Below are 13,360 nucleotides of genomic sequence, written 5' to 3' on the forward strand. Positions count from 1 at the left end.
TTTTAAGTTGCCCTGGATAAGGGCGTCTGCTAAGAAATAATAAAAATAATCATTTCAAATGGTGTTTTAGAACACTCTGTATGTTAGCTAATTGTATATTTCAATGGTAAACTGTAAATATGTGCAGCAAACAGCAATATTGAATGAACTTGACATTTTGGAGTTGGTTCTCCTGCAGAAATAATCAACCAATATTTGTAGGCAGAAATACACAACATTTTTATTAATGAATGGAATTTTCGATGGAATTTACAATAAAAAAAAAGCATGTCAGTCTTTAAATAAAAGATAATTTATAAATTGAATATTGTTGACCACATCACTCTTGAAAACTTGAACAACAGAACCAGCTGACATGAGGGAGATATTCAGTCTCAATTCCTCCTCTTCCTTGTTCAGTTTGATGGCTTTGCTGTAAATTAAGGTAAAAATTGTTTTAGAATGTTAAGTCCTGTAAAGGCCTAAACATTTCAGATTATGACATCTAGTACTTATAAATATATTATTATTATTATTTTTTTTTTTATTGTGCCCACTTATTATACCTCAATTTTTCTCCCACTTTGTGATGCCTAGTATACCGCTCTGCTTAATCTCCATGCACACAGCTAACTCCACACTGGCTTTGGAATACTACAGAATAGGGTTGGCTGTGCTCCAGCTATGAAGCCCTTGGTGACTTAGTGGAGCTTGCCAGTTCTGTGAGCTGTGCTCTGGAGCTGGAGCTGGGGATGCTGAAGCACTCTGGAGCATGGAGCCAGAGCTGAGGTTCTGGAGCAGCGCCATTCTTCTCTGTATTTCACATTTTATAGGAATAATGTTTCCTGATTTAGTCTGAACATTCGATTGAACAAAATAAATAAGTATATAAGTCTATGGACAAAACATTAGAATATGCAAATGTAATATTCCTATTGGTATCATATACAAGGAGAATACATTATCCTAATGTAAATAAAAACATTAAAGCTGTTGAAAAAGCTGTTTACATTATAATAATAATAATAATAATAATAATAATAATAATAATAATAATAATAATAATATTATTATTATTATTATTATCAGAGATTGAATTATGCATTTTTAGGAGAATGGGGCAGTGAAAAAAGCAATATTCCTCCTCATCCCAAACTGACCCCTTTCAGGTTGCAACTTAAGCAGCATGAACCTAACGAATATTTTGGTACTTTTAAAATGTAGGGGGGCAATAAATACATTACCGACACAAATTATGGAAACAGAGGTATAAGGTGAAGTTGGGGTGTTAAAGGTAAAACTACAGCAATATGGCCAAAGGTTTTGCATCACCCTATAGAATTAACTAGTTTTGCTTCATAAAATCGAACAATGCTGTATAATGCTATAAAGTTGAATAATGCAGAAAAAATAAGGTTGCGTCAACATATAGGAGGCGAAAATGAAAAGAATATACATACCGCTTTTGTTAGTTTTCCTATTTTAGGTGGAAAATTGGAACTTAATGTCTTTAAATCGATTTCAAACACTATATTAAACAAGACAACACGTGAAACAGTTTGCGTGCAAAATACGACTTAACTAGTTTATTGCACTTTATGACAGAGATGATAAGAAAAATGCTATAAATTGACATATTGTGATAAACTGTTTTGTATACAATCTGTTGAAAACACTTCAATATTGAAAACATCAAACATCTAACGTAATTATATACTAAATTACGTTTTTATATATATATATATATATATATATCGTACATATATATACTATATAATATATAGATATATATATATAATAATATATATATATATCATACTATTCATAGGTGACGCAAAACTATATGGTCATATCCTGTATTTCTAGGTGACGCAAAACTATTGGTCATAGCTGTATATAGCTATTTATTTGTTATAACATTTTTGAAAACTTACCTACTGTGAAGGAACTGGGTTTTCTTGTTTATTAATTTGTGTACCAGTTGGCAAGCTGAAATATGGTTCGCTTTCTTAATTTTCTTTTTTGCTGTAATAAGCATAATACAACAAGTTATAATACAACTACTGGCATGGGCATTTAAATATACATTGAGTACTTAAATATACAATGAATATTAGCACTTTCACATAACCAAACGACTAACCCCCTTCCTTCAGACGCACACACACACACACACACACACACACACACACACACAAACACACACACACGTGTCCCTGCGTAATAAATCTGAGTCATCCTCCAAAAAAAATCTAACAGTAAGCATTTTATTTTTCTCTCTTTAGCTCGGTCTGTGTGGAGAAAATAATTTGGTTATAGCACAAAAAGGATTTATACTCTACTTGAGTTATAGCTGATTTCCGCTACATTGTAGAAATACTACTAATACAAATATTTCACATATCTTTATAAAATCTGTAAATGTGTAGTATAAATATTAAGTATAATAGCACTTACCTTGAACGTTTGGTTTTTTCAAAAACAACTGCCACTGCAGGATCAACTCGGGAGAATATCTCGTGCCATCCAATTTAAATGACTGTATTCCTTCAAATTTAAGACACACCTTTTGAACAATTTTTTGTTTCTCAAAAATATCCTGTGTCTTAAATCCGATGACAGTATAGCGATGGGTGTATTACAATCGGCAACAAAAGGCTCGACTACCCATGTACACAAGCAGCAACGTGACTTACTGCCGAGAAAAGACAAAGACGTCACTGCCTGAATACACAAACAGCAACATAACGTTATTGCCCGATCTCAAATCATCCATGACATATAGGCAGACATTTTCAAAGAAGCCAGTAGCTTCCTGAGGAATTCAAAGAGGAGCTTTTACAATTTCAGCGTTTCTAACAAACAGTACCATCTTGGACAGATTGGAAATGCTGATTAGACCCCAGTATTTTTCAACAGACCAAGCAATACCAAAGTTCACAAACTGGCAAAAAAACAGGTGTGAGTAATCACGACTGGAAATGAGAAGGAGCACCTAACTCTAATGCTCTGTATGATATCAGACAGCCGCAAACTGCCTCCATATGCGTAATTGAGGTTGTATCTTTACAAATGCGTATTTATTTGATGTTTTTTTTTTTTCTCAAATTGAGGGTGGAAAATTTGGGCTGAGTATGGTATCAACTTCTTATACTGAAACAATATTCCGTTATCTGACTACAGATAACACACTATATTAACAATATTTTTCCTGATATGGAAAAACAATTTTTTTTTAAGACTTTGGAAATACCAAATGGAGACTTAAAAACAGGGTAAACAAAGACGTATTGAAATATTGACAATTCATTTTACACATTATAAAAGAAATTCAGGAAAATACAAATATACTGGGGGCCACTTAAAATGTATTATAAAATTTGTATTTGTCCAAAACTTCTATAAAATAACATAGATGTACTCAAAGAATTGTATACAACAAATAACTAATGGTTATTATTCTTCCAACACCATTCACAAACTTTCACAATTCATTGTGAGGATTTACCATTTATACCATCCAAATATTACTGAGACTTAATGGCATGTAAAAAAAGTACCATTAAAGTACAACTGAAATACCACTGTGTATTCTTCTACCATTAAGAACACTGTTTGCTACCATTACTTATCATTGCTTACCATTTAAGGCTAAATGGTCGCCATTAGTATAGTTTTGTATTCTAAACCACTTTCAGAAGCAAATTTGAATGTTACATTTTACCAGATGGATCAGCTTGATAAATCACACATGAGGCTAGTTAGCAAATATTGTTTTTGAAATGCTACTCATCAAACCTTTCACATGTATGCCCAATTCACAACATTTTATAAAACCTCAGTTGCAAAAACCATGTACAATCTCTGCTTAACTCAATCAGATGTGGTACAGTTTTTCTGACACATCAAGGACTTTTCAAGGAACTTCAAGGACCATTTTGACAATTTTCAAAGACCTAATTTAAGAAGTTTTACATAATTTTCATAACTTCACACAGATAAAGTATAACTATTTTCAACTGATAGAGCTTAATGAAATTTTTGCCTGGTAATGCAACTCGTTTTACACAAACACTGTAAACATCAAAATAAATTAACATGTAAAACGCACTATACACATAGAGTCAACAAAGACCAATTACACACAATAACAAGCTTACCACTGACTCGACAACAGCAGAATCAGGTGTAACCACGTAAAAATAAAGCTGTAAATATAATAACACCAATCTAAATTATACTCATTTTTTCGAGTACAGATAAGCTGAGTCAGTTTGGGTACCTATAGATGAGTGTTTCATTCTAAAAGCAGTACAACAATTCAGTATTTTAATTAATGTCACAAGTAATAGTCCAACTATTTTGTGTGTCAATCATTGGCGTCTAACTTTTTTAAAAAGTGAGGGGCAAACTGAAGGACTAACTGCAGAGCATGGAGAGGCAAATTCTAAAACATTACAATTAAGAAGCTCTAAGAAAGCAAGCAGACATAAGAACATAAGAATATAAGAAAGTTTACAAACGAGAGGAGGCCATTCGGCCCATCTTGCTCGTTTGGTTGTTAGTAGCTTATTGATCCCAAAATCTCATCAAGCAGCTTCTTGAAGGATCCCAGGGTGTCAGCTTCAACAACATTACTGGGGAGTTGATTCCAGACCCTCACAATTCTCTGTGTAAAAAAGTGCCTCCTATTTTCTGTTCTGAATGCCCCTTTGTCTAATCTCCATTTGTGACCCCTGGTCCTTGTTTCTTTTTTCAGGCTGAAAAAGTCCCTTGGGTCGACACTGTCAATACCTTTTAGAATTTTGAATGCTTGAATTAGGTCGCCACGTAGTCTTCTTTGTTCAAGACTGAACAGATTCAATTCTTTTAGCCTGTCTGCATATGACATGCCTTTTAAGCCCGGAATACTTCTGGTCGCTCTTCTTTGCACTCTTTCTAGAGCAGCAATATCTTTTTTATAGCGAGGTGACCAGAACTGCACACAATATTCAAGATGAGGTCTTACTAGTGCATTGTACAGTTTTAACATTACTTCCCTTGATTTAAATTCAACACTTTTAACAATGTATCCGAGCATCGTTAGCCTTTTTTATAGCTTCCCCACATTGTCTAGATGAAGACATTTCTGAGTCAACAAAAACTCCTAGGTCTTTTTCATAGATTCCTTCTCCAATTTCAGTATCTCCCATATGATATTTATAACGTACATTTTTATTTCCTGCGTGCAGTACCTTACACTTTTCTCTATTAAATGTCATTTGCCATGTGTCTGCCCAGTTCTGTTGTGAAGTTACAGTTTTAGTAATTGCAAGTCAACAAAATTTGGCAAGTGTTTCAGCATAAAATGTACAATATGTACTTACTGAGCACGCATTAGATACAAATCCATGCAAGTAGCACCACATGGCACAACAACTACTAATGTCATCTCTGCACAGTGCTGCACCTAGACTTCTCACATGTACAGAGTACAGTGTGTAGTGTACAGTACAGTGCCTATAGGAAGTATTCACCCCACTTGGATGTTTTCACAGTTTGTTGTCTTACAACCTGAAATCTTGATGGATTTAAATGGGATTTTTTTTTCCTATTATTTATACAACCTACTCAACACTTTCAATGTGTGAAAAAATGGGGGGTGAAAAAACAAATCAATTAAAAATAAAAAAACCCTGAAAAGTCTTCATTAGATATGTATTCACCCACTTTACTATGACACTCCTAAATAAGCTCGGTACGACCAGTTGCCTTCAGAATTCAAACAATAAGTTAAATGGAGTCCATCTATGTGCTATAAAAGTGGTTCACATAATTTCAGATTAAATACACATGTCTCAATAAGGTCCCACAGTTGGGTAGTGCATTCAAAGCAAAGATACTTCCATGAAGATCACGGAGCTTTCAAAACAACTCCGGGATAAAGTTGTGGAAAGGCACAGATCAGGGGAGGGGTATAAAAAGATTTCAAAGGCAGTGAATATCCCTTAGAGCATAGTCAAGTCGATCAATAAAGAAGTGGAAGGTATACAGCACCACCCAGAATCTGCTTAGAACAGGCTGTCCTCCCAAACTGAGCAGTCAGATAAGAAAATGTAACTATTGGGTCAAAATGCAAAGCGTTATGTCTGCCGCAAACCCAACACAGCACATCACCCAGGTAACACCATCCCTACTGTGAAGCATGGTGGTGGCAGCATCATGCTATGGGGATGCTTTTCATTGGCAGTGACTGGGAAGCTTGTCAGGATAGACGGCAAAATGGATGGAGCTAAATACAGGCAAATCCTTGAGGAAAACCAGCTTAGCTTGTTTGAACAACCAATCTGAAAATTGAAATTTGGAGCCGGGACTGAGATGTCTCATTTAAGCGATAGAGCCTGTCGATGCGGGCTCTACCGTGTGGTAGATGACCTTGACTGGAGTTATGCGTCCCGAGCCGTAGGCGAGAGAGCTAACGAAAGTCAAGGTCACCTACCACACGGTAGAGCTCACATCGAGAAGTCTCTATTGCTATTAGAAAACAATTTATTTCTTTATTTTCTCTTTAAAAAAACACAAAACTTTAAAACCTATATTTACCTTGAACTTCTGATATTTTGCCAGGTAACCTTCCGCTGAAGCAAATAGTCCCTAACAGGGTATGAATAGAAAAACGACATACACTTAGAGCAAACAGTTTTTATTATTTTTATGACATTGCCAGATAAATTAACTGTAGGATTGTTGAATAGTCTGTGTAGCATAGAGTCGGACATGAAACTTCTTGTTGGAGGTGGGGCGTCATTCAAGCTGGAAGGGAGTGGATTGGCTTGTGCGTCAAGAGCTGAAACAGGTTTCACAGTTTGACTGGCTGGTTTTAGAGCGACAGTGCTGTTTGATTCCCTGCTTTCAACAGGGTTTATTAATAATAATAATAATAATAATAATAATAATAATAATAATAATAATAGATTATTATTATTATTATTATTATTATTATTATTAGAATGACAGTATTATTAATAACGTTCAGTGCTTTTTGTTTAGTTTTTTTTTTTTGGTCCTGCAGTTAAGAATGGAAATCTTATGTGTGCGTATGGAAATGTGTTTACCAGTGTTGCCAAACACAACGAAAATACAAAGTATTTATTTAAAAAATGAATAGGGTCCCAGATGCGTTAATATCCTACTTTAGAGCACTGATGTGCAGTGGAGGCTTTGTAGTAAATATACCTAGTTTCAGTATTTTGATAAAGAATAAACATAATTATGTTATTTTTTTTATAACTTTGAAAGCAAAAAAATGTTAAATGTACTATAACGCTGATAATAAACCACTTTATTCTTTAGTGCACTAAGATGGATGTTAAAACATTTGCGAATTATTACATTTCAACTAGATGTACAATAATATTGTTACGCAATACATAATTAAAAAAAAAAAAAAAAAAACATATTACACAACTGCAAACAGTTGTCATAGAATCAGAAACCATATGAGCAACATTTTATTTCAAGCTGTCGCTCCTATAATAAATATATCTAAAAGTTGGGAAGCTAGCAATGAGCTACTGAAAATACTTTACCATAATGACCTTCTACTCTCTCTGTATGGAGCCAGAAATTTGATCACTTTCCTGACTGCCCGGACCGCTCTTGCCCTGTCACGCTTCTTTCTCTGATATGTGTCTCCAAGTTAGGCTATTGTTTCTTTACTTCCTCGACTACAATTTAAATAAAAAGTATATGCTTGTAATAACCTATACTGCACAAAATCCAGGTGTTTATGTATGCTATCAGTTCATAATTTCATGTTTTATAATACATATCATTCATGCCTAAGTCTGCGACAATATCTTTTTTTTTTCCAGTCTTTGTTGGATTTATCATCAAGTAATTTTTGTTTGGCAACACACACAATTAGTTTTTCCATTTTGTTCAGGGAACTGCAAGAAATAATGTGTCTTCCTCGTCGTTTTTCATTGATCAATGTAATTTTTAACGCACGTCAAAGCGGATTAAATTGAACTTGTTTCGATTCCAAAATTGCCGCATCACCTTGTACGACTATTATGGACTCAGTGTGCAAGGTGCAGTAGGGATTGCACATGATCATTTTTCTGTTTAGACGCACGTTAAATTAGGATGCGTTATCGGATTCAGTGTGCAATGGCCTTTAGACTGGAGTTTGATCAGGAACAGGCGTGTTTTTTTTTTAAACTATATAAGTCAACAGCCAAACTGGTACAGTTTGAAGGATAATTTAGCAGAAAACATATTGTTACAAAAAATGTACAAGAACACATTTTTGGATTGTACCGTAATAAAGAAACAATAATGACTCAATAGGGATCAGTTGAATCAGTGGTGTAGTGCTATATAAAAAAAGTGGGTAAACTCCCCTGTTTGATGGACTTGAACAGATCGATTGGACAGATAAACATGAACAGATACATTGTTCATGACCCTGCAGCAACATGAACCTCCTAACTTCCTTATTTAAAACAAATAAATAACCGTCTGGTTCTCTCTTGCCTTTTTTTCAATGCATTCATTAATAGTGAATTAAAAAAAAAAAAAAAAAAAACTCAACTAACTACCTAGCATATATTTAATTAATCATTTTTTGTAGTCTCCCAAACTGTCCAGCATCTTCTGTTGCAGTCACACCGCTGTTGTAAATAGTGCAGTGCGGACTATGGATCAAACCAATGTTCTTTTAGGGTGCGTTTTATTGTGTTTATTTATTTATTTATTATCAATGGTGTACATCTGGCGTCTTCTGAATGATTTTTCCGGATTTTTTTTACATTTTAACCCGTTTAAAGGCAAAACCATTACAAACCATAGAATAAAAAGTGTGTATACACTGAGAAAAAAAGTAGAGGGGCAAAACATAGTGCACTCCGTTTATAAGAATCACATCTGTCCCGGATGATTTGATTCTTATAAACGGTTGATTCTTAAAAGCAGACCGATATGATTGCAATAAGCAAAAGCGTGCCTCCACACATCAGCAGTTTAAATATAGTATACAAATTTCAATGGTGCTCAATCACTGAGGACAGTGCATTAAAACAAGTTCTAGTGGGTAAGCAGTATACTTGAGAAGCGATTGCCTCGTGAGGGTGCTAGTTTAACTGCCGTGCGGTGTTATGTATAATGGCCTTTGAAATGACATTACAGTATGGTATTTTACTGTCACGACTACCACTGCATTTAAGCATCTGTGGCTTGCTTATTTTCAGCTGCGATGCAAACCTCACAGTTTTTCACTAAGCAGAGATGTAAAGTTCTGCAACCCCCCCCTGCCTCCTCACTGCCTCCTCTGTGTCCTACGGGTTAGGCGCCTATGGTCTCAACCAAGTTACAGTTCAACAGGAGAGAAAAAAAAAAAAAAAAAAACTAAAAAGTTCACAACAATCAAGTACGTGTGAAAACATTTTAGTTTTCCACAACAAGAGGCCATTTTGATGGAATTCCATCTACAGATGGAAAACTTTCACCCATGAGATTTGGTAATAGTTTTCATTATGAGTCAACTGACACTTGACACTTTTAATCAATCGACACTTTTAATAAAGATATCCCATACCTTAATTTAAAGCTTTTGAGTTCAATCACACTACTGAAAAAGCACCTTGCATGAGAAACCAACATGTCCAGCCCCAAACATTCAGAACGCAATATGTTTGAGTCTTAACTGTTGTCACCCACCTCTCTAAAGTGCTTTTCATTGGTTTCTATAATACAACTTATATAAGGTTTTCCCCTCATACACTTATGCTCACCAGCTTGCGATATTAAATCATCACCAGATTGTGTGAGACTACACTGATAAGTAGATACAATGAACGACACATCTCAAGAACTCTGACCACTTTAAACCCACACAAGTAATGCTAGCAATGGGCTGCAGTAAGACTTCCACTGGAAATATCACATTTATGCCATTGATAAGGATTTTAAAACTAGGCAACATGTTTCTTGTTTCTGCTGTTGCACCTGTAAAAAGCATGTTTACTGATGCTATTCCACCTTCTTAATAACCCTGGACCTATTAGTGCGCCTTATTCAAAGAAGTGTACACAAGTCACCTGGATTGGACTATGAGAATAATACAGTACATAGTAACAAAATCAGATGTGTTCACATAAATAAGAATAGTCCTATCAGACCTTATCTGTTATCAGTTTGATGTTTTCATTCTGAGGGAAAACTATCTCAGGCCAAGAATGAAAGTACCCCCAATCAACAAGTACATACATCAGTATTTGTATTTACCTCCCCAAATATTCTGTACATAGGCTTTATCTTAAATTCATATTTATCATACAGTAAATATAAAACAACTATAAAAAAATAAAACAACAACAAACGTGTTATGACACACAGTCACATTGAAGCCTAAAGTAAACTATGACAGTTGAATATTGGAAACCCGTCCCCTCCCGTTATTGATCCCTCTCACCTGACAACGTTGGGGTGTTCAAATGACTCCAACTGTTTCAGTACTGCCACCTCGCGGATGGTAGAGAGAGGCATCCCCTCTTCTCCTGTTTGAACCCGGACCCTTTTGAGGGCTACAAAGCGACCCCCATTCTTCAAATCCCGTGCTTTATACACCTTCCCATAAGCTCCTTCGCCGATCTCAGCAACCGGTTCGTACTGTTGAGTCGAGCTTTCTTTATCCATCTTTAGAACGAGTTGTAGAAAGAATCAGCGTCCCAGGCAGGCGGGCAACAGCAGTTATTATAAAGACATCAGTTGGGCAGGTGAAGCATTTTCACGTCTATTAAAAGATACATGAACAAAAAAAAAAAAAAAAAAAAAAAAACATCAAGAAAAGAAATAAATAAAAACTAAAACAAATAAAAGAAAACATGAGCCAATCAAGTGTATATTGTTAACGGATGTCTACCTACCACCCCTTTTCTCTCGATTTTATTAAGAACATTATATTATTAATATATCTTATATATACAACTTTATACTGAAGTTACGACCTCAATAACATGCAGGTTTAAAATACTTACATTAAATAAACACGAAGAAAATATATGCAAATGTTAATGCTAAATTAACAATGCGTTTCTCCGAGTGTTGCAACATGCGACTATTTAAAAGTCTTCGCTATACACGTGGTGGTAGTCAAGAAAGCTATTGTCTGTCACTGATCGATCTGAGCATCTTCACCAAGTCACACGGTGATGATGACATGTATATACATCTGTTATAATATTTAACTATATAATTTTACACATTATTAGTATCAAATGTGTACAGTAATAATACGAATTGTGCAATTCCATTGGTTTTGGAAATAAATATAACTCTTAAATACAATTATTTATAATTTGTTAAACAAGTATTAAAATATAGGTGAAATACAAAACAAAGGGGAAATAATTGCTAAATTTAAAAAAAAAAAAAAGCAACGTGCATATTATATATGTTAAAATCAAAACTGTCAAAATAAATGAGCATATAAATTAAATCACCTACAATAGCCGTTTTAAAATCACAAACTGTCGCACGAAGATTGTATCTGTGCCCTCTTCCAATTACCAGATCGACATAATTTCAAATCGACAATTCCAAAGTGGAATGCAACGTCACTCCGGTGCACCTCTTCCTTCGCAAACGGAACTTTGCAAACAGTTCACTGATCATATACTGTCCTCAGCCTGGGCCACACAGTTAGAGGCGCAGAGTACTCTCGGGCCCCCATTCTCCAGCAGCAGCAACAACAGCTTCAGCAGGAATTTAGGCAGATCAGCACAAAAATGGGGATTCGCTTCCCACACACACACACACACACACACAACAAAAACAGTGCAAGTGCAAAAGTTATTTTTGGAGATCAAAGCGTATAGATTAGCTCCTAAGCTACCAAGTTGTATTTCTCTTTACGGAACTTTTTTTTTTTTTTTTTTTTTAGTTCTAACCCAGAATATTTTAATGCTGGTATGTGGGTTGCGATTCCTTTATTCCTCCGTTTTTTCCCTTTCCCACGCTGGCTGGCTATGCCGTGACCCCCTTAGGAGAAGTTTGACACTGTGCAGTAACATTTCCGCATTCCTTAGTGACTACAAAGGAAAACCGCCTCCTTGCTTCTCTGCTGGGTTAGCATTCTTGTGTGTGTGTGTGTGTCTGTGTGTCAATGTCAAAGCATTGGCTCACCATGGACAAAAAAGGCTGCAGCGGCCAGTGGGTTTCTTAGCAGACGCACTGGCCGATGCTCCAAACTAATGATAACAATGGTGAATTAGAAACGAGACCAGCTGAAGGGGCCAGGTTCAAGGCAATGCATTTATTTATAGGAGTTGGTGTCAGGAGATATTTAATTCAACTGAAGTTTATAGCAACATTACCAATGCCCTTGTAATGTAAACTGCTTTATAATGCTAGACTTGCATTATTTCAAGCTATTATAACCAGATGCCTTGTTGAAAATCACTCCGTTACCTGGATACTGCATGCTAGCTTAGAAAAATCATATAACAAAACCACGTTCGCGGTAAAACGTCTGTAAAGCATCCCACAAAACAGACTGGAACCGTTTATTGTGAACTTTTCCTAAAACACACTGTCATTAATAAATACACAAACAAAAAATACAATGCAGCTCACTTGAACTGCAATAGAAGCATTAAAAAAGTTTATCAGCTGCCCCATCTGAATGGCTTTTATTCTCCACCTATTCTTTTTTTTTTTTTTTTTTTTTTTTTTACTCAAGCAAACGGGTAAGATTATTTGCTAATTACAAAGTATCAATAGTCGCTTCTCTGATCACGAAAACCGTTAACCACATTAAAATAAATTATAAGTATGCATACATACCACATTTGTTTATTTTCAGCAACATTTATTTCCAAACGTTGTGGCAGGTCTCTCAGACCTAGAGGTGCTCTTTTCTAGAATGCTGTTAAAGCCACCTCTTTCTGCTTTCTTGAAATTATGTCTACTATCCCTATTTCTTAGAAAAACCCAACTCCAAATACAGTTGAGAGTGACACACACACACACACACACACAAACTTACTTACTTTTTTTTTTTTTTTTTTTTTTGTACCCAGAATACTACGCGACGCATAAATAGAAAGTTTCCGGTTCTATAAGATCACAGTTTAGCTATATCAAAAGCAAAATATCCAAATTAAGCATACATTCAAATATGCAAATAATGGAATACGCCGGAGTGGAATCAGGTGAATTTTCAGCCTGTTAAATTAAGACAAAAAACTGTCTTAATGCTGGGTTATTGAGAGGAAATTACTGCAGCCCTAAGGGGCCAAAACAGGGACATGAATATCAACATTGAAACTTAAAGGCGACTCACTGAAGGGAGCTTTGAGTTTTCTGGGGTTTATTTTAAGAGGCGCAAGCTATCTTTTAA

At 35.3% G+C, this 13,360-nt stretch overlaps 1 protein-coding gene across 4 annotated transcripts in view; it reads right to left on the minus strand.

Annotated features, from left to right (window-relative positions):
• Positions 1–12,979, minus strand: part of LOC121315026 (cyclin-dependent kinase 6-like) — a 62,350-nt gene extending 49,371 nt beyond the window's left edge. The window contains exons 1-2 of one of the 4 annotated variants that reach the window (XM_041248887.1): positions 12,805–12,979; positions 10,433–10,753 (exon numbers count right to left, since the gene is read on the minus strand). In XM_041248887.1, the coding sequence (XP_041104821.1) occupies positions 10,433–10,656 (224 nt within the window). In that variant the 5' untranslated portion in view covers positions 10,657–10,753; positions 12,805–12,979. The other 3 variants (XM_041248885.1, XM_041248886.1, XM_041248888.1) reach the window with 3 other exon arrangements.
• Between the last annotated feature and the right edge of the window lie 381 nt (positions 12,980–13,360).

Source organism: Polyodon spathula, chromosome 4, assembly GCF_017654505.1.
Source record: "Polyodon spathula isolate WHYD16114869_AA chromosome 4, ASM1765450v1, whole genome shotgun sequence".
Classification (NCBI taxonomy): domain Eukaryota; kingdom Metazoa; phylum Chordata; class Actinopteri; order Acipenseriformes; family Polyodontidae; genus Polyodon; species Polyodon spathula.